A 27,676-nucleotide genomic window follows, 5' to 3' on the forward strand; every position below is an offset into this window, starting at 1 on the left:
CTGGCAAGCGTCCTAGTCCAGTGGCCTCATGCCCCGGGTAGAGTGACAAAGTTCTCACATTGTGTCCTAAACATAAACACTAATGCACTCTCTCTGCCTCTCTCTCTCTCTCTCTCTCTCTCTCACACACACACACAGAGTGTCGTGTTTCACAGCGCACAGTGGCAGTGATTGATGATTGGTGTGTATTCTAGGTGAGCCAGCTCAGAATAGCCGCTCGTTTACCCAGAGACCAGTGGAGAAGCAACTCAAGTCCCTCCATCGCCTGCCTGTTGACCTGAGCCAAACAAAACTACCTGAGCAAATCACTACAATGTGCCATATGATTCAGCTCCACACCGGCCCTATGAGCAACCAGTGACAGGTGAGTGTGCCTGCTGTGTCCGGAGCCTGGCGTCTGTGGCGAGGTTTAGTCAGAGTAAGAGTTATTATAGAACTGAGTTGGGTAGCTATGTTGATTAACTTTGATTAATACAGTGAGTAACTTTGTTTCATCAAAGACAACATATTTTGTTTTGTTTCCTACGAGTGTGAGTCTCCCAAAGTGATTGGCAAGATGTGGTCATGCACAGTATATTGTTCTGCTTTGAAATCTATAGCGCTATGGAGATTTGGAGACCCAGGGATCCGTTCAGCAAATGTATCCCTGGCATTATAGGGCTCTGTGTAATGAACTGAAGGCAATGACTCTATGAGAAGCATGTTACACATTGCGTGTGAACCTTGTAGAAAATGGGTTGTTTATGTAGCATCATGCTGTGCAGTTGTGCTGTGCAATAAGTAAAGGGATTGTATAACTTTAATGTTATATTTGTTCTCATCTTCAAATGACCCATGGATGTTATTTCCTGTTGTTATTGTGAAAGCTGGGGTCAGAGGAGCTTTTTTGAGCACACACTCCAACTGATTGTATCTATAACATAAATGAGGTCTGGTTATTATTTGCAGCACTGAATAATGATGGCTGGCTTGTTAAAGATAGCCCTAATGCACTATGATGCGTTACGTTTCTAGGTAAGAGGTAATATATTGTTTCCTCTCTCTTTCTCATGCTTTACTTCTGCGTTCTTTTCTCACACGTTTGGTTTCGGGTTCCGTTTTCAGATGGATCTGTCTTTTTCTCTCTCCTGCTCTCTTTGGTTTTCTCTCTTTTTACTGCCAAGTGTTATGTCAAGTCATGTTCCTCTCATTTCAGCATGTTCCAATAAGGTCCAGCTTATGTCAGCTGCTTACCCTGGTAGTTACTGGGGTCAGTCTCTTCACAGACAATATGGCCTTTTTATCAGCCATTCTCGGTGTTCTTTCCTCTTTAATAGTATTGCATTCTATTGTATTACTGTAACATCAAGACTGCAGGTGCCCCTCGCTCTCCTCAACAGCTTCTCAGTGAGCCCCTCTAACAACATTACTGTATTCACTTGGAGAAAAAGCTATGTGTCAGCTAGCATCCAGCACTGTCTCTACTCTCAGGCATGCACAGAAAATAACAGCCTAGCCTGTGGGTAGCTGGTGCTGTTTGTAAACACTGCGTGTTTAGTAGTCAAACCACAGATGTGCTGACATGATTTTGAAGAGTGGTGGACAGAAGCCCGGCCCCAGGTGCCATTATGAAAGGATTTCATTAAGGATGCACAGGCAGCTTTATGGAGTGCTGATGTACTGTGTTGACTGAGAGAGAATTATGTGTTCTGCGCAAGCATGCCGGTTGGGTGGGATGGGGCGGTGTTGTGATGCTTTGGTTTAGTTGGCATTAACACTAATGACTTTTGGACAATGATGGCCAAAGGGGACAATGGGGTGAAGTAGCTGGACTCGTGTGCTGATGGACCGTGCGGCTGCCGAAGCTAGCGGCTGCCCCTCGAGCTTCCAGGAAGATGCATGCTGATTTATTATAATGGTCAATTAGCGGCGGCTGAATCATGCCCACATTCACACTCCGCGCTCAAGCCTCTTGCAGCACCTATGCTGTTGTTTTGGGTGCTGTTGTGATTCCCAGCAGGATTAAAGCCCACAGAAGGTTGGGCTCAGATATGGAGTGGAGGCAAGCAAAGAAGAGTACCATGTAATGAACTAGAGTTCTTCTTTTCTTCACACTTTGTACAGCACTGGACCAGACCATTTTCTATAACCTTTAGTGGGCGCAGGAACATGACCAAATGGCATACATTATGAGACCAGTGCAATCCACCACTTTGTCCTGTCAGCTTGGGGCTGGTTCCCCAAAACGTTCTTATCGCTAAGTAGTTCTTAACCTATTCCTTAACATCTCTCTTAAAGGAACCGTATGTATATATTAAATATACAAATATTTCAATTAATCATAAAATGGCCCTGATATGTCACTAGACATTAAGAAATCATGTTCATTTCAAATACTTATATCACTGACAACAGTAGTCCGGCCAGGATATTGTCATTTAAAAAGTGAAGTTGCAGCCCTCAACTGATGTTGATGTTGTGTTTTGTCATGTCATGTTGTGTTTTGGCCTGATGCACCACCCTCCACCTATCTACTAATCACGAAGTCAGTAGTGTTTCGCCATCAGGGTTGGCAACCTCGAGTCAGGGGGGACGGGGAGGGGATACACCGCTCTTCAGTATTTTGAAAGTGATTGCAGTACCAGTTTTGGCCACAATGAACATTTGGTTCCTTTAACGTTATGGCACGATTCCCGACACGTTCATACGCTTAGTATATCTTCTGTAAGTCACACGTTCGTAAGGTTGGTCTGGATCATTCGTAAGCTCTTAGCGTTGTTTGAGCTCAAGACGATAGTCGCCGCCACTGTGCAGCAGACTTTAGAAATCAGCGCAGCGCAGGTCAAACTATGGTACAGTATGTTGACAATGTTGTGGCTCAACGATAATTTTATGTTATGGACATTTTAAGACTAATAAAAATATGTTCGCAATGGATACAGGCCTACGTTTACTTTATTTGGTATCATAATGTGGTGGTAATTAGCCTAGGCTATTTCGTAATGTCATTAAAGCGTTCAAATTGGCAATCACTTTTAATAATTAAAAGCTGGCAAAGAATTTGCCTCTAAATGGCTAAGATCTATAAATGGGTGACCAACTATGGCAGCGATCCAACGTGTCCTTGTATTGAATCAAAGACGGCGCCGGCCGAGGGGCCGTTTAGTCCATGCCGCTCCATAGCTTTTTTTTTGTTGCTGTTGCACAAGTTATTACGAAAGCTGTTCTCTCTGTTCTTCTCTATATTTTACTGATAACTTACTCTGTTAAAATAAAAGTTACTGGGACTTCCGGTGACGTCATGTCTAAGGCATAAGCCTAAAAACGGAGCTCCATCTATTTGATTATTAAAAATCCTAACAACTGACCGAAAACTAGGCGATATAATATATTTGCGTGATGTCAACTTCATCTAGAGGCAGAGGTGCTGGCAAACAGCAGAACTTGACGGATAAGAATGAAAATCCGAAGCAAAACCAAACGGGAGAAGACGATAAGGCTAGTGCTAACGTTCACCACATGGAATCCAGGGTATTAGCCGAGCTAGAAAAGCTACGGGCGGAAAACCGTGATGGACATGAACAGACTAAGGCCTCGCTTTCAAAATTGGGATCGTCTATGGAGGAACTGAAAACTGAGGCCTAGTCCACACGTACCAAACCGATCTTTTTTTCCTCCGTCTTCCCTGGAACCGTATCAAGAATATTTGCGTCCCTACGGATCCATCCACGGGCACTGTGTCTTTACAGAAATTCACCAAAACTTGCAAAACGTGCGCTTTTAAAACAGACAGAATAGGCTACGGCGAAATGGCTAGTGCAAGGAAACCAGAATTGTTTGTGTGGACTGATGGTGAACTGTCAACTGTAGTCTACTGTAAAACTAATAAACTTTATTTTACGGTTTGTGAAGGGTGCAGTCCCGTCCTTTATTTGGCTAACGCAGGTAGGCCTACTAATCACCTTTACTTTCTTTGGTTGTAGGATAGTCCGTGATTCACATTAGTTTTGGCTATCACCGCAATTAAAGGCTACTAAACGCATAAGGCTTACCCAAGTTCTAGGCTATTCTGTCGCCACATTTATAATATTGCTATAAAACCTTCGTTAGTAAGTCAATAGTTTTGCCTGCATCAAATCTTTTTTTTTTTTTTTTATTGCCAGTACATAACTTACAGGCAAACATAACCACACAATACACTAAGGGCAACAACAACAACAACAACAACAAAACTAAGATATAATAACAATAATGATATAAAAAAACAAACAAAACCAAAACAAACAACAACAACAACAGCAACAAAAAAACAGACAAACATACACTCAGCTAGACTGACAAAAAAGACCTTGATCGTGGATCACATAATATTTATAAATTACATGGGCATATCCATCTTTCAATTATCTGTTCACTTTCAACCCATGTATAGAGTAAGGGTAGAGTGTATAGAGTCCATCTCCTTATAAACAAAGGCAGTTTCAGCTGTAGAATGGCAGTCATATTTTCCATCATTTGGACATGTTTAATTTTCTATATCCATTCAGATATTGTGGGAGGGTCGGGCTGCATCCAGTGAATGGTTATCATTTTCCTAGCGGTCATCAAAAGGATATGTAAAATATAACATTGGTCTTTGGTCAAATTTTGTTCTGCCATGTTGTCCAATAAGAACAACACAGGGTCCAGAGGTAAATTAATACCCATAATTTTTTCCAATTCATCTTTAATGTTTCTCCAGAATGTCTGTATTTTGGGGCAATCCCAGAATATATGGGTATGGTCTCCAACCATCCCACAATCTCTCACACACTTGTTATTACATTTGTTATTAAAAACACTGACTTTTAAAGGGGTCCTAAAAAAACTCATCTTTACTTTCCAATCAAATTCCTTCCACAGTTGGCTCCCAATCCCCTTATGACATTCAGAGCATATATCCTCCCACTTATCATCCTCTATGGTGACATTAAGCTCCATTTCCCATTCCACTTTGATATGTAGAGTGTTATGAGATGTGTCAGCCATTAGCTTTTTATAGATGAGAGACACTTGATGTTTTGTTGTTAGGAGTTGTTGTAATATATGTATGAAATGCATTTCAATATTAGTGGGGCCTTGCTTGATAATGTCCCAGTCAGTGTGTTTTGTGATGTAGTGTCTGATTTGCAGATATCTGTAGAGATCGCTCTGGGGTAAACCAAATTGATCCTGGAGTTGTGAAAATGATTTGAATACATTTCCTTCAAATAGCTGATTCATTATTTTTAATCCACTTTCAGACCATCTTTTATAGACTCTGTCAACTATAGATGGGAGAAACTCTATATTTCCCAATATGGGCATAGCCCGTGACAAAGCCACCCCTCCCCTTAGTTGCTTTTGGACTATATTCCACACTCGAAGTTTGTGCTTAATATATATGTTGCTTATTTAAAAATAAAATTGAGACTGCTGACTAAGAAATGGCAGAGTATTTAATGATATTCCTGATAAGGAATTTCTTTCAATAGACACCCATCCAATCTCTTTATCTCTGGCTACCCTATTGCTCTGAGTTGGGCTGCCCAGTAGTACATTTTGAAATTGGGTAGGCCCAAACCTCCTTTCTCCTTACTTGCCATTAATATTTTCAATCTTATTCTTGGTCTTCTATTTTGCCAGATAAATTTTGATAAACGCTTTTCAAGCAACTTAAATGTGGACTGTGGAACCTTAATAGGTAAGGAAAAGTAGCCTTGATAGAACATTCATTCTCACTGTCTCTACCCTACCAAACAGTGAAAGCGGTAACATATCCCATCTGCTTATGTCTACATTGATTTCTTTTATCAATTTATTATAATTTGCTGTAAATAGTAAAAAAGTGTTTTGGCTACATATTTTGAACCAAATGCGCTACAAAATAGGATGTGATGTCTATTTTATGTTTACTGACCACAAGAAGTCCATTGGCAAATTTATATGTATGCTTGTCATATTTATATTTATGCTTAAGTCTGGAATCTGTATTCTTTTCAAGACTGTGGTTGAAAATATTTTTTTTTACCACAACTTTGAAGGTTTTTCTCTTTGAAGGCAGTATTTATATTATGGCAAATTGTTAAAAGAACAATATAGTCGATTTGTCCAAAACTCTGCTTCACAACTGCATATAAAAAAAAAGCAATAACATAAAAAACAACAGTGAATTATCATTATCACTCACGATCACCAGATCACTCGTCTCCACCATCATTGTTTGTACAAGCACCCTCACATGCATATAGAACTGCAACGAACTCCAGCTTTACAGCACTTGCAGCGCTCTCTATTTTCAATTTCAAATTAAGATAAATTTTTAGTCAACTTTAGCATGGGTTCAAATACTTATTCTCCCCACTGTATCAGTTATACATTTGTATCTCATCTGGTTCAAAATATGCAGCCAAATCCCTTTTCAGGTGGCGGATTTGGCTGCCATCTTGGTCTCAGAGATCACTAACTCGGGCGCCCTGGCTAAATAATTTCAGTATGCCGTCAGCTGTATCCGTGCCAAATTTGGTGCTTGTAGATAAATTGGCGCAAATAATAGGGTGTAACTACAGTCAAAACTGCTTTTTTGGACAGCGGCCATATTGGAATTGGAGGATTAAGTGGTCGAGATATACTGGGTCATAAATATAAACATTCCTATGTGTTTCCCATGATCAATTAAGTTGAAAAAGACATCAAGTTTGTATTTGTAGCTCTTGTGGTTCAAAAGTTATAGAACCCTTTTCAGGTAGCGGCCTTATTGGATTTGGCCGCCATCTTGGCCCCGAGGGTCTCTGGCTCCGGCATCTGTCCTGTTCTTTCTTTGTCTGTCCTGTTCTTTCTTTTGTCCTGTCTTATATGTTGTGTTATGTCTTATATGTCACTATGCCTGCATAGAGAAAATTGCCCCTCGGGGATAAATAAAGTTTTTTTAATTGAATTGAATTGATATGTAAAGCAATCAGTTTACAACAGTAATATATCTAGTAATATTAAAATAGAAGAGTTTGGTAAACGCTATATCTCCATTTTTAAAAACATTAATACACTATGTTATTTAATTGTAAATTTCAGGTAATATTAATAAAATTGCAGCTGTGTTGTTCTGATTGAGTAAAGATAAATTGAATAACAATGAAATAAAAAAAAAAAAATATTAATGAAAATTCATTAAAACGGATGATATAGCGTTTGGAACCACCTCTTCAATATTACTATATATATATTACCTAGGCGGCGGTACATTCACATTCACAAGATACATTCACTCATGAATAAGTCATAACTTTGACTTTGTTTCCAAAATAAAGCAAAAAACAAGTAAAGCAAACATAAACTTTTCTATGGCACACCAGAGGGATGTGCCCTGATGCACAGTACTGTGCACTGCATCTCTGCAAACATGCTACCTTAGAATATTGAAGTATTCAAGTGATTCAAGTGCTCTTATTCCACTGTGGAATGAATGCCTGTCACAGACTGTTGTGTTCAGCTGCTGTGATTCAAGAGGCATGATATGAACGATCAATCTCCATTAACTCTGAGAGGCTCATTCACAAACACCTCTCTCCACTGCTTTATTGAATGAGCAGAATGAGTTCAGATCAGGACACTGAAATAATCACGGTAGACACACTTTTTGTTTCCAATGATTTTGTTTCCACTAAATAATTTCTCTAAATCTTCCTCTATTTCTTCTGGATTTTTTTGTCTTGTTTTTTTCTTCAGTAAAACGATTCCCGGGACACTGAAAGACCGCCGGGGTGCACGGAACTTGGTGGGTATGTAGCCCCACAAGGATGACATGGAACCATTGTTTTTCATTTTGATCCGTCACAGGCACGCACACAAGCACACGCACGCACACACACACATAAACACAAACACGTACACGCACGCATGCACAAACACACCCACACACATGCACGCACACACACACACACACATAAACACACACACTAACACGCACACACACATAAAAACACACACATGCAGGCAAGCAGGCACACGCACACACACACATAAAAAACACACACACACACACACACACCCCATTACCCCCATACACCCACTCACAAGCGAACACACAAACACACACACATGCAGGCAAGCAGACATGCAGACACACACACACACACACCCCATTACCACCATACACACACTCACAAGCAAAAACACACACATAGCACACTACACAAAAGCAAATGCACACACTCATTTACATACACAAGTTGCAAGAGTAGGGGATGGAGTAGGAGACAGCGTGATTTATTTTTGCGGGACTGAGTGGCAGTACACCTAGTTTTATGTACACTAAACACTCCTTGAATGGTTAAATGGTCCATTTTCTTTTCATCTTACCACTACAGCCATTTACATTTGTAGGTGAATGACAAGAGAGACCTTTCACTGGCATGCCAATGGAATAATCTGTTAGCATGGAGGTCACTTCTGATGGTTTTGTGTTGTTGTGTGTTTGTTTTTCAAATGGTGACCCCACCCTTATGAATATCTCTCCAATAATTATCCTTATGGAACTTTTACCATCCTCTTACTCTTACCATGTGCATAGGGGCAAGATAAATGTGGATAATTTTCCAGATAAGGCTGTTAATAGTTTGATTAGAAACTTCTTTATTATTGTTTAACTGTGACTATGGCCATTTTCAGGCCAATACCTGTTTATTATACCCATTTCCTCACTGAGGTCAATACACTTTCAACTTATTTGAATTGTGTATTTTCTTGTCTTCCCCATGTTGAGGAAAGACCAGGGCATTTGACCCCTGTGTGACTTTTACACCTTAAAGAAACAAGACATCATGGATTACTGCTTGGAAGCACTCTGGTTACCTTGGAGAGGGCCTAAATCAGTGTTTCTCAAAGTGTGGTCCGCAAGCTATCCCAAGTGGTCCACGAGCAGACGTGGTAAAATATAATATACGTAGATGAGTTGTTTTCAATATTAAACCAACTTGTATGTAAATCCAAACAGTTCTGCAACACTGTCTATGTAAGATATGCCAGTTTAAATCATATGAATCCTCTGACACACTAAAACAAAGTGCAAAGACAATAAGCAAGGTGGTTCAGTGAGTAGGCCTATTGTGTAGGCTATACTGTTGAAGTAGGTCTAATCTTTTTTTTTTTTAGCTAGGTGGTCCGTGCGTTTCTTTTTTACTGGTTAAGTGGTCCTTCGTCTGAAAAAGTTTGAGAAACACTGGTCTAAATGAAAATGTTTCAGTTACATTTCGTTTAAGATTTTCTAGGAGTGGCAATAATTTTGCACATGCGTTTTTGTTAACAATTTACATTTCTAAATCTTTATGAGTACAACGACAAGATCTCGTAAAGGAAGGTTTTAAATACAGTTGTTTAATTAATTCCAAAGAACATACTGGTCTGTGTCGTTTGACACTGACGCCATCAGCACAGCCCAGGGCCGTAGTCACCATAGACATTGGACGTGTCCCCCCCAATATTCAGATGTGACCAAAATGTCCCCCCCCCCAATATTCGGACATAGAAAAATAAATAAAGAAAAAAACGCTATAGGCTACTACAGGAAATCAACAAGTCCCACCATCTGAAATGCAATCAAACGTAAATAACGCACACATTAGTGAGCTATTGATGGTTTTAGAGAGAGTAGCCTACACTGTGAGTGGTTTGTCCTGGTGGTTTTGCGTTTTTCGTTAGAGGCGTGTGCTATCAAAAGCTTCCTGCACCCAGTGTGGGCTATAAAAATATTGCAAAATATACCGGTACAATTCTAACAAAACTTGTTGGAAAGGTGTAGCACTGTCTAAGGAAACCCATTTAATTTTGAAGCTGATCAGACTCAAAGGAAACTTTGAAGCATTTTCCATATTGTAGCCTATTTTCTCGCAATGATAGCGAAAGTGAAACGTCGTGTCCTTTTATTTGAATTTATGCGTGCCTGTGTCATTCATTTCTTTCACATGTCTTACAACATAAATAATGCATTCATATGCTAGTAGTAATGTCAGAAATGAACCGGTTTTCTAAGTCTCTTAGGAATGGTTGTTGCATCTTGCATGTTACATTTAGATGCGCACTCAATCGCGCATCCATGCAGGCAAAACATAGCACTCAAATGTGGCGACGGCACAAAAGTTGAAAAAACTTTTACATTGGCGGTGATAGCCTACAGTTAATGTGAATCGCAGTCAATAACCAAAGAAAGGAAATTCCACCTCCATTCACCAAATAAAGGTTGTGTTACATGTTAACACAAAACGTAATTTCTGTCTATAGGGTCTATACCAGCCTATAGGGTAACTTGAGGTGAGTCAGACAGAATAGGGACCTGTCTTAGTAGCCTATCTTGAATCCCATCCCTTTCAAACTACCTTAAAATTGTGCGATTAGCCACCAGAATAATAAATCAAATAAATCAAAATACAAAATATGATTGGGATATAGGTCCAAACCTATGAGTAAGCATTCAGTGGATAGACTGTATATATAGTTCTATATACAGTCTATGATTCAGTGTAATAGAGGTTATCAAAGATACTCTAGTTTGTATTTTCTTTTAAAATATATATTTAGGAGACAAATGGAGTCATACCACAGGTCTATGTCCAGGGATGGATTATTGAATGAATAATACTAGGCCCAAGAGCTCAGGGGGCCCTGAAGCCTAAGACTGTGTGAAGTTGCTTCTCCGCCCTTCTCTTCTATTTCCACAAAACTCACAAGTCGTCATAATGTAAAGGGTCATTTTTTTTTTTTAATCTTCCGGGGGAGTATGCCCCCGGGCCCCCCTATCTTAACTTGGGGAGGGTTTTTTACATCTATGCCCAGGGGTTCATAATCCATCCGTGCCTATGTCCGTCAAAAGTTTGGTAGGCCTATATCCTAATTGACTTATAATGACTTGTTTGTGATTTTAATAATATTTTTGCATGGCAGGAAATGTATTGAAATTCAGACCGCACCACAGATTTGGTCCCCCCCAATGTTGATCTCATGGCTACGGCCTTGGCGCAGCCATTGGTAGTGTTCCACAGTACACCACTAACCGCACTCCACTGCCGGTCATCATATAAAACCCTGGAGTGGTATTGGTCAGTTCCTGGGTTTTTGCTGATTTGGAAATGGGCTTGAATAGGAAGGTAGCCAGACGGATCTGCAGAGCAAATTCAAATGTGCTCACAGATTTATCTAGGTTCACCCATATTTGTTAATTTGTCTGTGCTAGATTACGGTTACGCTGGCGAGTCACACCGCTCCGTCTGGCATCTTGTTTTGTCTGTGTGCGGAGCAATTTGGGTTGCACCAATACAAATGTGCTATATAAATAAAGACTTACTTACTTAATTACCCAGGCTATGGGGTTAAATTTGTTTGTTTTCAATCTCAGACAATCTATGTTATGATATGCATGTACCGTAAGCTTCAAGAGACTCTCTTCATTCCCCTAGATGAGAGAGGAGGTGACTAAACGTCTAGAGTCTTTTTTATCAGATTCCTCATAAACCATGATCCACTAACTATATAGTTTATTTCCATTCCTTTGTGTAATTCATAGTCTCACATCTGTCTATTATAAAATAACACACCCAAATGGGGAGCCCTGAGCGCTTACGCTATTGGTTGTATCAGAACATCTGATGGGGAGGGGAGCATTGCACGGATCAAAGATTATTATCTTATGTCCTTGCCAGATGCACCGTTCACAGTCGTCATTGTAATGTGGTAGGGGGATTACTCACTCACTTATAAATGGGTGAACCATGCTGTGTTGTCTCAATGTGTATATGTGAAAGAGTGCGTATTGTGTGCGTATATGTGACTGGGTGGGTGGATGCTTCTCTGCATGTGTGTGTGTGTGTGTGTGTGTGTGTGTGTGTCAGTGCAGTATATCTTGGTTCACTGAGGTTGTCTCTGGGTGACTTTGAGGCCCGGGGGTATGAGTAAAGCGTCACTGGCCACAACAGATCATGGCTCATCAACACGCACTGTGGCTCTGACTACAGCCTGCCCTATAAAACCTGGGGTAGGATGGATCTTTGTTGGGGTTGTATCTGTTATGGCACAATCCAGTCAGGTTATTAGAGGCATAAATATGTTGAATTACTGTTTTTAGAAGGATATATGACATTCTCATTCATCTAAACCAGGAAACGGGTGGAGAGCAGACGGTTGAAGGCGGCTACTGAAATGATGCAACACACTGTGAAAGTTGACACAATCCAAAAAGAAAAAAAAAACTGTGTCCAGAAAACCCCACCCTCTCTGGGAAGAGCTCTGGCAGTCGGAGATCTCTTCACGTAAGAGCACCGTGGCCTTGGCGTAGAGTTGAGGGGCCACTGCCACACTGGATAGAGATCCAAGACTGGCCAGATGCACACAGCATAGACAGTAAAAGAAAGGCACACAGCCCCTGATGGAGCAAACAACTGACAGCCTTGTGCTCCTATTTTTCCCTTCCTGAGTCAGATGACTAGGATCTTTTACAAATTAAGCACCCAAAAAAGAATTGGAAACGGCTGTCCCTACAAACGCACATGACATTTCGTATGGAACTGCTTAAACAGTCTTTAGACGTAAGCTCACTAGAGATTTCTTTTCCCTCTTAATATTTGCGCAATGTGTAATACACAGAGGGCAAAGGGAGTAAGACAGAGCTCCAGTCCTGTAGGTATTTCACTGTAAAAAATAAAAGTTTTTTAGCTGACATTTACCGTAAAAAAAAATACGGTTTTATACTCTATTTTTAATAAGAGAATATACCTGTAAAATACAGTAAAATCAGCTTTTTCAAGAAGACTGCCGTAAAAGCACGGACAAAGACTGTAATGTTTAAATGAGAAGAATCCACCGTTTTTTAACACAGTTGTACCATTTTAAAATGGTTTAGACTTTTAATTTAGTAGTTATCAGCGTAAAAATACTGTGCACATTTTTTTTTTTTGTGTTTTAAACACTGACTGCTAACTTGCTAATGTTAGATGGTGTAGGCTATAGGCTCAAACAACATTTCAGACGTTTTTTGGGATTACAATAACAGCTTTTTAAATAATGTACAGCATCTATTTCTCACTAGTGGTCAGAAAATCCAAGTATAAAAAAACAAACAAATGACTTTTATCTGCACATACGGCGTCTCAGACCATCTTATGAACTCCAGCTTGATTTACTTTGAGAGCTGCATTTGCTCATTAGCATAACTGCAATTTGATTGGTTGGCGCTCTGCAGCAGTTTAAAAAGTTGAACACATTTCACTCAAATGTTGTTGGGGGAGGGGAGTTCGCTTGGTCGGACTCTCGGAAAGACCGTTACTTTTTTCTTCACTCACTCACAGCAACTTTCAACAGAGGAGCTTTTAAAGTATGAGAAACACGTGTGCAGGATGGAATAATCTTTGTGAAAGAGGAGGCACAGCTATCCAGAGGTAAGGTTTAGTTATAATGCAAGGATATTCGGGTGGTAATAAAACTGTCGACTGCAAATGATTAGCTAACATTAAAAGTATGTTAACAGCTGCTGCTAGCAAGCTAGTGCTAGCCCATGTTAACCATGAATTCTGATATTTCCAAATGGTGTTCACATGCCTTCAATAATGCATGACTATCATAATTTAGATTAAGGAGGAGGACTCTGTTGTGTATTTTACCTGTCTTTGTCCTTGTAAGTTTGTAGAACCCAACTAGCTATTGTTTAGCTAACTAGCATAGCACAGCGTTTTTAGCATCGTGCTATTGAAAAGTTTCCAGAAAGGCTGGCTTGTGGTAAATGCAGATTAAACAATCCTGTAGCAGCTAAGCATTATGTTTATGTGAAAATTATTTAGTTGTCTATGTTCACCAGTTTATCATTTCACTGTTGCTGTAATGTGCTTCATGCAATACAGAGAAACATAGGTTGTCAATAGAGATCTGTTTGTATAATAACGTTACAGCTTTATTCAACAACCTAATGTTTCTCCTTCTGTCCCTCCAATGCCGAATATGAGCAGAATAACAACGAAAGTACCTTGGATCTAATGGCTATGTAAGTTAACACACCTTTTAATCTATTATACTTGTGGTATTTTTCTTATTAATGTTAAGCTACATGTATTGCATTCATAAATTACTTGTGTAAAATGCTATTATGTTTGTTTTGTCCAAGAGTAATGTCATTCATATTGGTTGGTGCTATCTTTGTATTATTTTATTGTTATTTTGTTATATTGGTATTTTGTGTAATTTTAGGAGTTTGGAAGTGTTGGACAGTCCACGGAACTTGCAATATCTATGACAGGTAAGCATCAATGTATTACACAAAGTTTTTTAGGGCCTATTCAGAGCGTCAACGTGGCATGTGCATTGCGTGTCTGTTCCATGGCTGCTGCATTGTGTTTTATCTGTGCATTCATACCAGAGACGTCTCGGATGTAGCGCTGCTGTGGGCAGTCTGCCTATTATAGCATCTCTTCACTGTCTCTTTTGAATGGAAGCGCTTTCTACACATTTGCCTATCGGCAGAAAAAATACACGCCAGTCCTATTTCTAGCATACACACATCGTTTTCAGCGTGGTTCAAGACACCTGAGACATCGCGTGTCACGCAGGCAGTGTCACGCTCTAACCTGTTAACATCGGTGCCAAAATTAAAGCGGACGGGTAACGAAGCTGACACACAGTCGCCATGCTTGCGGGTCTAAATAGGCCCTTACACAATCTGTCTGAGGCCGTTCATTTGTGTGGTTGGAAAATCCTAATTCTGAAGTTTGTATTTGCATTTTATTGCTTCCAGCAGACATCTTACCACTGCTGTCATATGTTAGGACACCACTGCTGTTGAATGTAAGATATGAGAACATCCTGTTGTCAAGTAAGGTCCAGAAGTTGAAAAGGGGCTAAGAGCAGCCTCCACTGTCTACTTTATTGAGCACCCTCTCCTGAACAATATGCTGGCTTTTGCTAGAGTTTGATATTGAATTTTGGTGTATTTTTAGACTCTTGTCTTTTTTTAATAGCACATCTTATTCCACTCAATTTTAAGGGTTGGGATGTGTTTCTGATTGTCTAAATAATGGGACTGATTTGTGATCTCCTTTTTGAGATACCCTGAGGAGCAAAGTGGCTTCATTGAGTTCATTCAGGTTATCGTCTTCAATTTTGATCAATGATGGGAGAAAGCCATCAAACCCAAGCTACAAATGATCTGGAGTGAAGTTAACAGGTTTTGTAGATTGCCTTAATAATTATAATTTGGCTTGCATTGCCTAAAACTTTTCAAATCACAGAGTTTTATATTGAATGAATGTATTCAGTTATGAGTGTTTGGCACTTAGCTAAATAAACTGTTTAGATATGAGTTCAGTGTGTTAAAACCAAATTAAAAGGTTTAAGGCAATCGGTTTCCTGAAATGAATTGAGTAGCTACAACAAAGTTTTAAGTTGTCACAACAAGAATGGTTAAAGTAGTTTTAAGCCATCGTTTTTCTCAAATATTTTGAGGAATGATATTTTGTTTTACAATGCACTGTAAATTACGTGGAAACTGTAGAAATGCAATGCCTCATTTGATGTTAGAATAAACTTATAACTGTTGGAACTAACTTATGGTGTATTTTTATGATGTTTTTTTTTTTAAATGGTATATGGTTTGACCATGTAAAATGTCTGAAATAAGAGAAAATATATTTTAAAAAAAACATTAAAATGTACAGCAGCAAAAAAAAAAAAAAAAGAGGTAAAAGGCACGGCAGCAAAAGTTGCCGCCTGGTTACCGTAAAATTATGGTAAAATATCATACAAGGAATTGCCGTAAAATTACGGCTTTCCGCTCTATATTCACTGTAATTTTATGGCCAATTGTAGTAAAATCACAATCAAATTGACACAAACCCAGAGCCGGCTAAGTTCGGTGTTCCAAATGTTGACATGTTCAGATAACAACAGATAACAACGCTCAACAGATTGATATCCGCAGAACATGCAGACTTACACATATGTCTGAAAGCAACTACAGAGAGAGAGAGAGAGAGAGTGGTTGGTATGGGGTGGCTTTGAGCCAATAAAAGCAGCACATCACCAAATGACTAACAGACCTTCCATAAACATCTAGACCATGTCAACAGTCACTCGATAATTCACTGGAAATATTCCCTAATTTCTACAATTTATAAGGAAACAGTAAGTTTGGGAAATTAACCCCCCCCCCCTGCTTTTTCCATAAAAGTAATGTACAGAAGGCCTATGTAGTCAGTAGACACTGGATGGATCTGGTAAATGTCTAAAACTACTGCAGTGCTCAGTCTCATGCAGAGACATGCAGGCACAAATAGTCACACATGCCCTGGGGGGTTAATTGGTTATCTGTCTATACCAGACCCTCAAATACTGTAGCTGTTGAGGGTGGTATATTTCAACGGCTCTTCTCCAGAATAAGGGTCAAACTATTCTAACCTTTAAACTTTAGGAGACTTGGCGTCAAGATGAGTCTTTTTTAGATTAGAACGTGTGAAAGGGCAGAGGTGGAAAAAGTACGAAAATATCGTACTCAAGTAAAAGTACCAATACCTTGATGAAACATTACTCAAGTACAAGTTAAAATACCGATCTGAAAATGTACTTAAGTAAAAGTAAAAAGTAGTTCATTTAAAATGTACTTTAAGTAAAAAAGTTACTTTTTTTTTTTTTTTTTTTTTTGGGGGTTCCAGAACAACCAGTTTTACCAGAGACTTTCTAATGAGGAGATACAGCACTCAAAAAAAAATCCATAGTAATGCATGGGGTTAGTCAGTTGTCTACAAATATCACAACCCTTCAGCGGCAAAGCGTTGACATGTGAGTACATTGAGCCAATCATGTGGTGTGTTGTAAAATACATTGAGCCAATCATGTGGTGTGCTGTGAAGACATCGTGCCAATCATCTGTAGTGATCTCGCTGCTGGAGCAAGATTGGTGTTGTGAAGCCTTACGCACAACGCATTTCTGCCGAAATAGATGCGATAATAAGTGCCCAAAAGTGTTGCAATATGGCGCCCGAGTGGAGGGTACTTGCCTGAAAAGGACTTTGGTCCCAGCTCGAGTTGCTGCAGCCATGTTCATGCTCCCCAGTGTGTAGCCAGTAGCTGCAGCAACTTCGAGCTAGGTAAAACCGATTGTTTCAGTTTTGTTCATACCGACAGCACTTTCGGTGGCGTTGAGAAATGGAGATCTATGTGAAAAATCACCGGAGTTCTCCTTTAAGTTTGAGCAGTAGTTGATTTTCAAAGTTAGTTGCACTCATCCTTGCGTTAAACTTTGCAGTGAACAGTAATCCAACTGAAAAGCCCCTCACAGGCAGCTGAGGCAGGGAGGCCAATGTTGAGTTGTTTTTTATATTTGGAAACAAGCAGAAGGTTCAGCAGATTAAAAGGGTCGAACTGGGGAGAGGGGAAGTATAGGGCCCCAATGGAGGAGAGGGCCCATGAAAAGTGGAATACGGGGGTACAACATTTTCACCAGGCATTAGTAATAACTCAGGTAATCCACACATAAAAAAATCCAAACAACTCCATAAGTAGAGTCATGTGTAATGAAGTGGAATAACACAGGGAAAAGTATTGAACAAGCTAAGAAAAAAGCACTAAGGCAAAGGGAAAGGGAAGGAACGAGCTGGAATCTGTAAGTAGTTAGAGTAGTTATCCTTTCTATCTGTGCAAATTAATATCTTAGGCTTGGTTAGTATATTGATGGGCTATAAAAAGGTTTTTCATTACCAAGGTGTCACACAAGAAACATTTCATGATGGATAAAAAAGCAAAAGCTCTCCCAAGACCTTTGCAACCTTATTGTTGCAAAACATATCAATGAAACTGGTTACAGATGCATTTCAAAACTTCAGAATCTTCAGTAAGCAGCATGGGAGCCATTATCTGCAAGTGGAAGAAACATCACTGCCATGCAGGATCTCCTCATAATATTTCTGACCAGGGGAGTCAGAAGGATAGTCAATTCAAAAGCCAAGGACCACTTTCGAGTAAGCTCCAGAAAGGATGAAGGCAGCCAATTCAATTAAATTCAATTAAACAGTTCTGGAAGTAACTAAAGATCAGGATTCACAAGAGGGACCCCTGGAATCTGTTTAGAACAATGGGCCAAAATCACACCTGATACTGTGACTAATACGTTTTGTCATACAGGAAATGTCTTGAAGCTGTCTTTACAAACAAAGGCTTTTCCACAAAGTATTGAAGAAATCCGTTCAGTACTTTTTTCCTGTGTCATTCCACTTTAATACACATAACTCTTATGTTTGGATTTTTTATACGTGTGTTAATATAATGTGTGGTGAAAATTTCGAATAGACTCACTGGAAATTTAAGCTAATTACTGAAAAAAAAATATATATATATGTCCACCATATATTTATTTTACCTGAATATTTTAACTTCCAAATTAAATGTCAAAATGAATGTCAGACGAAATTTAAAGTTTGACTGACTGGATTTTGTATACAAAACATAGTGAAAACTGTCTAAGGTCACTCTCCCTTGTTAAAGAGCTAAATGGTTTAGTCCGCCTGCACGATTCATAAGGTAGTCTATCTTTTGTTTATTTAGTTGAGCATCACTAGTAGTGGACCGCTAATTGTTGTGCTGCTGGTGCAATGTTTTCTCCAAGAAAGCCAAGTCAGGTTACTAAAAAGAGAGACATCAAAATGAGGGGAAACAACTGCTAATAAACTTCTTTCCAAAGAAAGGTGAGCACAAACGTCAAAACACGAAATCCCATGGTGTTTGCTTGAATATCACAGCTATCATTAGTGCTAAAACGAACTGAGACAACCCATTGAAATAGCGGAAAATACACTTTCATAGGTTAGGCTACACATGTAATCTGATGCATCTCGTGATCCAGCTCCAGCTCCATCCCTTTCAGAAAGACTGCATGGCGCCAGCTTGATGTCCTGTTGTAGGCTACATGCTGATCATTATCACTAGGCTAGTGGTTTAGGGCGATTTCTTTTCTCTCCCTTTCTGTTTTCGTTAGTCTTAACTTTTTTTTTTTTACTCAAGTAACGGATGGGATTTTTTATGTAGCGAAGTACAATACTTCACTCAAAATGTAATCAAGTAAAATTTAAAATACCGATTTTATAAACTACTTAAAAAATACAAAATACACAGAAAAACTACTCAATACAGTAACGTGAGTAAATGTATTTCGTTACTTTCCACCTCTGTGAAAGGGCAACCAGCACGGACCTTTGAGGAACACTAATGGAATTTAGTTGTTTGGTTAGAGAAGAAATCCTCTATTCTCAGCCTCGACTCGGTCCACATCTTTGTTGTGAACCGCAAGATGTCGAGCTGAATAGGCTAAAGAGATGTGTGCACTGTGCAGACTATTAAAGCTGTAGGTTAGCATGTTGTACATGCTACCATTGTAAACACAGCATTTGATAAATCGGCTGGTCGACTTAATTAGCGTATAACGTATCCTAATGAAGTGATGTAGCGAGAGGTGGAATAGGCTACGCTATACCCAGATGAATATTGAACGGCAGCGTAGCCTGCTTTTTCCAGTAGCTTACCCCCGGGAGAAAGATAGTTTGTGGATGATGTCATTGCCTTAACAGAGAAGGTGATGCTGAGTGGTGATGTCATCTCATCACATGCGACAGGTTGTAGTTTTTTGCTTGCTGTCTATCCTTTCTCTCTCCTCAATGCAGTACACTATGTATATTTAACGAGGCAAGGGTGAGGTCATCATTTTGCTTTGAGTGATGCTACACACTACAGAAGGCATTCCTACATAAATACTTAATTAGTGTGTGTGTGTGAGAGAGAGAGAGAGAGAGAGAGAGAGAGATTTTGTATATTGTTCAAGAGAATTTTTAGGTAGCATATTTTCTCTATCACACATGCATCATATTTTAGGAAACTGTAAGAAGAATTCTCTGATTCACACATAGGCTACCAAACACTAGACTACGCATACACACACATTTACCATAGCTTAATGATATAGCCTACGCTCTTGATGATTCCACAACCAAATCATATTGTAGGCTATCATATTAAGGAACTAAATCAAGCATAATAGAACCTGTGCTGTAGTTACAAAGAAAATCAGATGGAGTGAGTAGCCTACCAACACAGTTGGGATGCGCTTTGATCTGTCTGATGATGCGCTTCTCGTGTGTTCTCTTGGGGATGAAACAGTGGCTTTGGCTTTGGTTTGAATTCCGACTGTTCCGCTAAGACAGGGATGGTGATATCGGCACGGTGCACTGACACAATCTTAAATCACTGCATTGGTTGCCTGTCCTGTATAGGGCATGGCATGCTTTCAGAGCCTGATGTAGCCTACTGTTTACTCAGAAGGACAATGCATTATTCTGGCAACTGGGCAAGCAGATTAGCTTTTATTGGCCCTTATAGAAGTGATATTTCTGCCAAATACCTTGTGTGTGTCTGTGTGTGTGTGTGAGAGAAAGAAGAGAGAGAGAGAGAGAGGTGGTTTAATTCAGTGGACCCTTACCAACTTTGTGGGTCATTTGACACTTGCTTTTTGAACAGATTTTATAACCCATATAATAATAAACACAGTGGCAAATGTTGTGTGCGTGTGTGTGGTGGGGGGGTAAACATTTCCAAGCTAGATGGTCATACATGAGGTTATTTGTGTTCTTACTTTTTTATCAAACCCTTTTTGATTTCAGCAAGAGATCATGGTAGGCCTAGTAGAAGTACTGGAAATAGAATCAGAACAGAACAATATTTGAAATGCTATTAGACCTTTTTCTTGCACCAATTATACAGTTAAATAATTCTCTAGGATTTATCATTGATGTAAAATGTAGAATAAGGGTATACACAAAACAGTTGGTGAAAAAAAATGGAAATCCTCCAGTGAAGGTAGGGCAATGCACAATACACCATTATGGGCTGCCATGACGAACTTCTTCTATGCGTGATGTCACTGCCTCAGAATGCCTCCGCCTTCAGTGAAGTGAAGTAGCCTAGAGGAGCGGCGTAATCTGTTCAGCCGATGGTGAGCTGTAGCCTAGACTGCATGTCTGTTTGAGTAGACTACCGCGCCGGTGCAGTAAAAGGACATATATGTTAATGTTATGTAGAGTCAGCGGTCTGTGATGAACTTATTGTGAGTAAACAATGGCAAAGACAAATTTACAACGAATGAAATAAAACCAAGCAACGCACTCTCCCAGCGGACAAGGAACTTTGGGACGGAATTATATTAAGTAAGGACCTTCTCTTTAAACGTTGTAGCCTATTGTAGAAGTTGTAACCTCTATTACCATTAGTTTAGTAGGCTATATTTAGTTTGTCATTCTTTATTTTCTCTGGCTGCGTCTATTGACCTTGACTTTCGTGTGAAATTCTTCTAACATTTCCCGTCCTAGTGCGATAGCAGTCTTAACTCGCGCAGTGTCTGGTAGCAATTTCACTTTTATTCAATGATTGCACATCTTGCTTCGTCTATTCACTTTTTTTCACCGTTTATGAAGTCGCTTGCAATACATGCACAACTTATATTTAAAATGTACATTTTTTTTAAAGACCTCATTAGATTTTGTTGCTGTGCTCCAACGTGGTTCTCAAGTAGCCAAGACTTTATGCTATTGTTGTAGTCGGGACCGCAATTTAGTCGTGTTTGGCTGGCATATGAAATGTATTTCCGTTATGTGCTTCGAGATAGTTATTTTGCCGTAACACTAATGGAACCTCTGCATATCGGGAAAAGTCAGGATTTCCTGTTCCAGTGAACGCGCAAAGAACGCTCGCCTGGTTTTTGACCGTTCTCCATGTGACTCACGCCATCAGCACTAACTTGGTGGAAAACCTCCCAGTGGATGCAAGCTTCTCTGTCATTGGAGCTGGTTTAGTAATCCAGCAAAGAAACTATTGTGCTTTTAAACAATAAAAGATAGCCTATGGCCGTTTTCCAATTGAGGTGACGTCCCAGTTCAGCAAGATAGCCCAATGGCGTAGACTATTGGTCTACGGGTTTATTCCCCTGATATTTAAATGATGAAAAAAGATGAGAGGCTTTATCGTTGTCAAATGTAGTATATAACTCCAAACCTAATGTTGTGCTCATTTCAGAATTATTATAATTATTTATATTAGTTTACCTGTTTTTCAGATCCCTATAGCTTACTAGGCTGTTGTTTAGCCTAGGTTGACCATAGATTGCCATCTGTTTGAGTGTGTGATCAGAAGATCTGTGCGTGCGTGTTTTATTTATTTATTTTACTAGGGGTGGACCTTCCATGGAAAGCAGAAGCCTGACACAAATGAATGGCCAAAGTCCTGGTCTGCTGGTCTCATAATTATTCTGACCACTGCTTTAATACTGCAGTGAAAAACACAATCAGTGCCACAGGGCAGCCAGCTCCAGGCCTCCTGACACCTGTGCATTCACGGGTGTGTTGTGATGCTAGCTAGCTAGGATTTTAGCTTAATTTAGGGAATCAAGTGTACACGTGCCACCCTCAGATACTGTGCACCTTCACTTTAAATGGGCACCTAGTCACCTTGTGTAACCTGCGTTATGTTGACATTTACATTTGCACCCACTCCCATAACTTCTTCCACTGCCATGTTGCCCATTATCCTTTAATTTACCCTCAATCTTCATATAATGTCATGTATTATGTTGTCTTCTAAAGCACTGGGATGTCTATTGCACTTTATGTTTATTCTCTACTGTACAGCATGTGCCTCTATATGTGTGTGTATGTCTATGTTTGCTTGTCTGCACCATTATCTGCACTAAGATGCTATATTTCAACCCTGCTGTATATTTGTATTTGGAGTCTTCAGTGTCAATCTTTACACCTAAGGTGCTTTGTGTATTATATGATGGTGGTAGGCACTGCAGGCTCTCAGAAAACGTGTTGCAACCATTACTTTTGTATTTTGTTGCTATTTCTGAGTAAACAACTTAAATTCCATTTTTTATGCCAGGTGTGTTGAGAAAAAATATGCTTGCTTTTCTGTTGAATGTAGTCTCCTGTGATTGGCTAGCGCAACAGCCCGAGACATAGTTGATTGCTTTTGTGAATAGCGTAAACACTTGGCAACTGCAAGGCTAAGAAACATTTTGTTCTATTACCCTTCAAGTGTCAAATTGAAGTCCAGGACATTGGCCATCAAGACACTCTCTGATCATTTGAGGAATTTGAAAGTTGATTTGGTTTAAGCTGTCAATGAAACCTGGGAACAGCCAAGCAGACCGCCATTATTATCACTGAGTAAATGAAATTGACTTTTTCACACATGCTATGTTTAGTTATAGCTATGTTATGTTTAGTCATAGCTGAGGGAAAGGCTGTATCTCCCGCTTGCACTGTCTCCTTGTGGCTTCCCTCTGTCAGATTCATTCCCGTCACAAAGTTGGGACACGCGCTGAAGGATTAATGCAGAAGGGGATTTGAATTACGGTGTTATTGATGAGGGTGTGGATTGTGAATAATTGGTCCCTCATAGACCATTTCATAAGGCAGGGCTAAGGTGCAATGCAGCTCATGAGTAGTACCCACACACAGCTTAAGGTCAGCCTCTTTGCCCATTACTCTGCGGCAATTTTGTAGCCTAAGAGAATAGCATTTTTGCCAAGTTTATCTTCAGATGCATGTGAGCTGTTTAAAAATGTTCAAACAAGGTACCTGTTTCTTGAGCAGACGTCATAATAGCTCAGTATGATAGAGTTATTTGTGCTCTATTGCCAGGACCTGTTCATTTATATTTATATTATATTATGTAATATTTATATTTATATTATACCTATAATTTTGATTTATTATACTGGTACACATACTGGCATGATAGGTATGCAAATGACAAGACTTCCGTTATGCAGAATACTACTTGCAAATATTTCCTGGACGTAATAAAGCTCAAAGCTCAATGAATGCCTTATTCACATGTTAAGAAATATGCCTGTTTCTGAATGCTGAAGATGAAATGCCGTGGCTCCTAAGGATGGTATCAATTAGTATGGGGTGTTTTTTTCTGCTGTTAAATGCCCCCTGACTTTAGTGTGTGTGTGGTGAGAATCTTGTCATGCCCTGTAGTCATCTCTAAAGCTCTCTCTCTCTCTCTCTCTCTCTCCTGCTCTCTCCACAGGACTCTTTTGACTATGCTGAATCTCTTCATTAGTTTGGTGCTCACTGTCCATGGTAAGTTGTTTTCTCTCCCACTAGAAAGCATTATGTTATCTAATGACATGTCCCTACATAAACACAGGCACATAGATACACTCATATACAGTACAAACAAACAAACATGCATAGACACATACACTGCCTCATTTGGTTTTCATGGCACACACCCACACACACATCTATAATACAAGAGCCCCAAATGGCTTCTGTCTCACAGCTAGTCCATTCTGATTTAAAATGGCACTCCCTAGATAAAAAAGGTTATTAATTAGTGTGCTTTGTTGTGTGACTGAGGGCAATTCATCAAGACCAAGTCAGTGGTGTGGTGAGCCATTTCAGTAAGATAACTGCCCAATCCCCAGTCCACTCTTTCCTATGGCTGTTTCACAAATACAGACCCTAATGGGACAAACACTGTCGTCTAAAGTGACACAGATAAATGCATTACTGTTGTTGCTGTACATGATTGTTATTGTGACTGTGTGTGTGTGTGTGTGTGTGTGTGTGTGTGTGTGTGTTAGGGATACACAGTCTCCACACCAAGTCTCTACAGGCACAGGCACTACAGTTAATCTACTACTAGTGATGGCCTACCTGTTGTTCACACATAAGACATTATCTTTGATTTTACCCTGAAATGCAAATTTAAACAAATCAAGACTGTAAGTCATGAAATATAAGCAAACCATTTCAGCTGGGAACACATACAAATTATACAAAGCATGTGAACATTTTGAAATAAAAATGCAAATCTCACCCCTCACCCTACTTTAATAGGTTTGTAAAATACATTGTACATATCTGCCCATGCCGATAATTAGTAAATGAAGATTATTTTCACTAATACTGATATCATCTAGTATCCCTAGTGTTTTGTTTGTGTGTGTGTTGTGTGTGTGATTGAGTGAGAGAGAGCGAGAGAGAATGTGTGTGTGTGTGTGTGTGTGTGTGTGTGTGTGTGTGTGTGTGTGTGTGTGTGTGTGTGTGTGTGTGTGTGTGTGTGTGTGTTTGTGAATGTGTGTCTTGTGTCTTTTGTGTGTGTGCCCGTCTGTGTACGTGCGATTTTGAGTGACATTTTGAAGTGTCTCCCCTGGTCCCTTTGCTGTTATACCTCCATGAGCCATTCATGCTGGGGAGCTGGCCTGGGTGATTCACGCTCTGTGGGAGGCTAGAAGTGTGTGTGTGTGTGTGTGTGTGTGTGTGTGTGTGTGTGTGTGTGTGTGTGTGTGTGTGTGCGCGTGGGTCTGTGTGTGTGTGGGGTGGTGCCGCAGACATAAACATCAATGTGAACCCACCAGCTGCCAACTATTCCGCCCTGGCCTCCAGATAGACTCATTATTATTAACAGATAGTCAGTCAGCACAGAGAGGGGGCAGATAAAGAGATGCATGCTCACTGGGAGAGGGCACGAGAGAGAAGGAGGCTGTTTAGATAGATATGAGAGAAAAAGGAGAAAGAGAGAGAGAGAGAGATGTAGGATGCATAGGCAGCAGGAAAGAGAGAAGGAGGCAATGAAGAAGGGGTGTCTCAAACAAGGGAGAGGCATATGCTGATAGGAGAGAGAGAGAGAGAGAGAGAGAGAGAGAGAGAAGGTAAACAACAAGGTAAGTGGGAGGAAGGGGAGATATATAACGTAATTTACGTTACATTAGAGAGTTGATTAGACTAGCTAATAACAGTGTCCACATTAGGCATCAAATGGTTTAAAACAGTGCAGTGTAACAAAGGCCGATGCCTCTCAGTAAATGATTGCCAGAGTTCACATGGCTAACAAGCACTGTCATTATCCTACTGGTCAGGACATTCAAAAACCACTTGATTTTGTTCTTGAATTACCTCCATGGCAAGTGGACACTTCTAATGACACTTTATTCTTTAATGGAGAGTTTTACAAACTCACTGTTTTCTAAAGACTTAATTTAATTGAACCACAAAGTGTTTTAGCTTTATGCATTTTTCAAAGCATAGGGCTTTGGAGATTAACATCACCATAGCAAACTCGCTGTGTTCATTTCGGTTCAGGTTTCTTGTTTCATGTCAGCATGGAAAACTGTTGCTGACTTACAGAGGATTTAGCTAGATGTACTAAATGGAATGATTTATGTTGTTTGTACTGCAGTTTGTGTTTGTGTATTCCCAAATTCACAATTTACGTACTGTAACTTGCTACATACTTTTGCGGGAATTAAATCGAGAGTGTTCTATATAAGAGGCAGAGACCGTTTGGAAAGAGAAAACGAGACGTCAGAAACACTCAACTCACTCTGCTCCCTCAGGAATATGTCTGTGCTCTCAGACTTAGCATCCATCTTTTCCTGCCTCTCTCTCTTCAGGTGTGGCCTCTCTGGATCTGCTCGGTGTACATGCTGAGCCGTATGAGGACGTGCCCTGGAGGATGGACCTCTGCTGTGAGCTGCTAGCTGCAGCCCATTCGGTGGGAGATGGTGCCACAGACAGCAGTACGTCCCACTTACCAAGCAGTGCCCTGACTACCGACCAACTCAGGTGCCACCAAGACAACTCCACTGACACAACGCACGGCAAGACAGGTAAACCAGTTGACAGTTACCTGTGTTAAATCCATAGTCAGGTGCAGAATGAGGTGTTGCTATATAACTCTGGCTTAATGTGAATTTACAAGCCAATTTCATTATGGGGAAACAAGGATTAGCTGGCACTTTGGCACAGGTTCCTCTGTTTATTTAACTGGTGACTTGATCGCAATGGAGTCCCACTTAAAGGAATTATCCGGAGTAAAATGCACTTTAGATCAATTTACGGATGATTGGGAGTACATACGTTGAGTTGACATCCAAATCATGTCATTCGGATGTGTTTTGAGAAAGTTCGATGTTACCGTTTTTAGTGAAAACTCATTAGTGTGGAAGTGAGAAGGGCATATTATTTCGCCGCCACAAAACGCTATTTTTATACCTCTTCTACAGTTCCAAACAACATTACACTGAGGCTACGTGGTAGTGAGTAGAGGGTCCTAAAGCCAAACCGAAGTATCCCGAGGTCTTTATGTGGTCGGATAGAGAGTCCAGAATGAATTTCATCAAGCCAGTACCTTTCCGGAAATGTTGCCATCTTTACTGCCATCTTTAGGGGAAAGTCCGTAGGAGTCGATTGCCAAGTGTGCTCTGGGAATTCACAATTTCGTCGCCGTTTAAAAAAAAAAAAAAAAAACATAGTCCAGTCCGACAGACGACAATTGTGAATTTCCAGAGCACACTTGGCAATCGACTCACTTCCACGCTAACGAGCTTTGACTAAAAACGGTAACATCGAACTTTCTCAAAACACATCCGAATGACATGATTTGGATGTCAACTCAACGTATGTATGCTGTTGTCGTGAGCTCAAGAAAATAAAAGAAAAAGAAATGTCCTTGATTGGTGTGATCAAGGGTGAAGTGGCTGTTGGAAAACAGCTATTGTGTTAGGCTGGTTAAGCTGGTTGAGAGAACGCTGTGGGTATAGAGCAGCTTTGTGAACAGTACAGTAGATCTATAAGGATAGGATTTATTTCCCTCT

The 27,676-nt window shown here is 40.0% G+C and overlaps 1 protein-coding gene across 4 annotated transcripts in view; it reads left to right on the forward strand.

Annotated features, from left to right (window-relative positions):
* Positions 1-247: 247 nt before the first annotated feature.
* lepr (leptin receptor) overlaps positions 248-27,676 on the forward strand; it is a 46,941-nt gene continuing 19,512 nt past the window's right edge. The window contains exons 1-5 of one of the 4 annotated variants that reach the window (XM_048252760.1): positions 12,985-13,418; positions 13,983-14,017; positions 14,221-14,269; positions 24,103-24,155; positions 26,474-26,689. In XM_048252760.1, coding sequence (XP_048108717.1) covers positions 24,116-24,155; positions 26,474-26,689 — 256 coding nt within the window. In that variant the 5' untranslated portion in view covers positions 12,985-13,418; positions 13,983-14,017; positions 14,221-14,269; positions 24,103-24,115. Of the gene's footprint in view, positions 365-12,550; positions 12,570-12,984; positions 13,419-13,982; positions 14,018-14,220; positions 14,270-21,000; positions 21,213-24,102; positions 24,156-26,473; positions 26,690-27,676 lie in introns of those variants that run through there. The other 3 variants (XM_048252762.1, XM_048252763.1, XM_048252761.1) reach the window with 3 other exon arrangements.

Source organism: Alosa alosa, chromosome 9, assembly GCF_017589495.1.
Source record: "Alosa alosa isolate M-15738 ecotype Scorff River chromosome 9, AALO_Geno_1.1, whole genome shotgun sequence".
NCBI lineage: Eukaryota > Metazoa > Chordata > Actinopteri > Clupeiformes > Clupeidae > Alosa > Alosa alosa.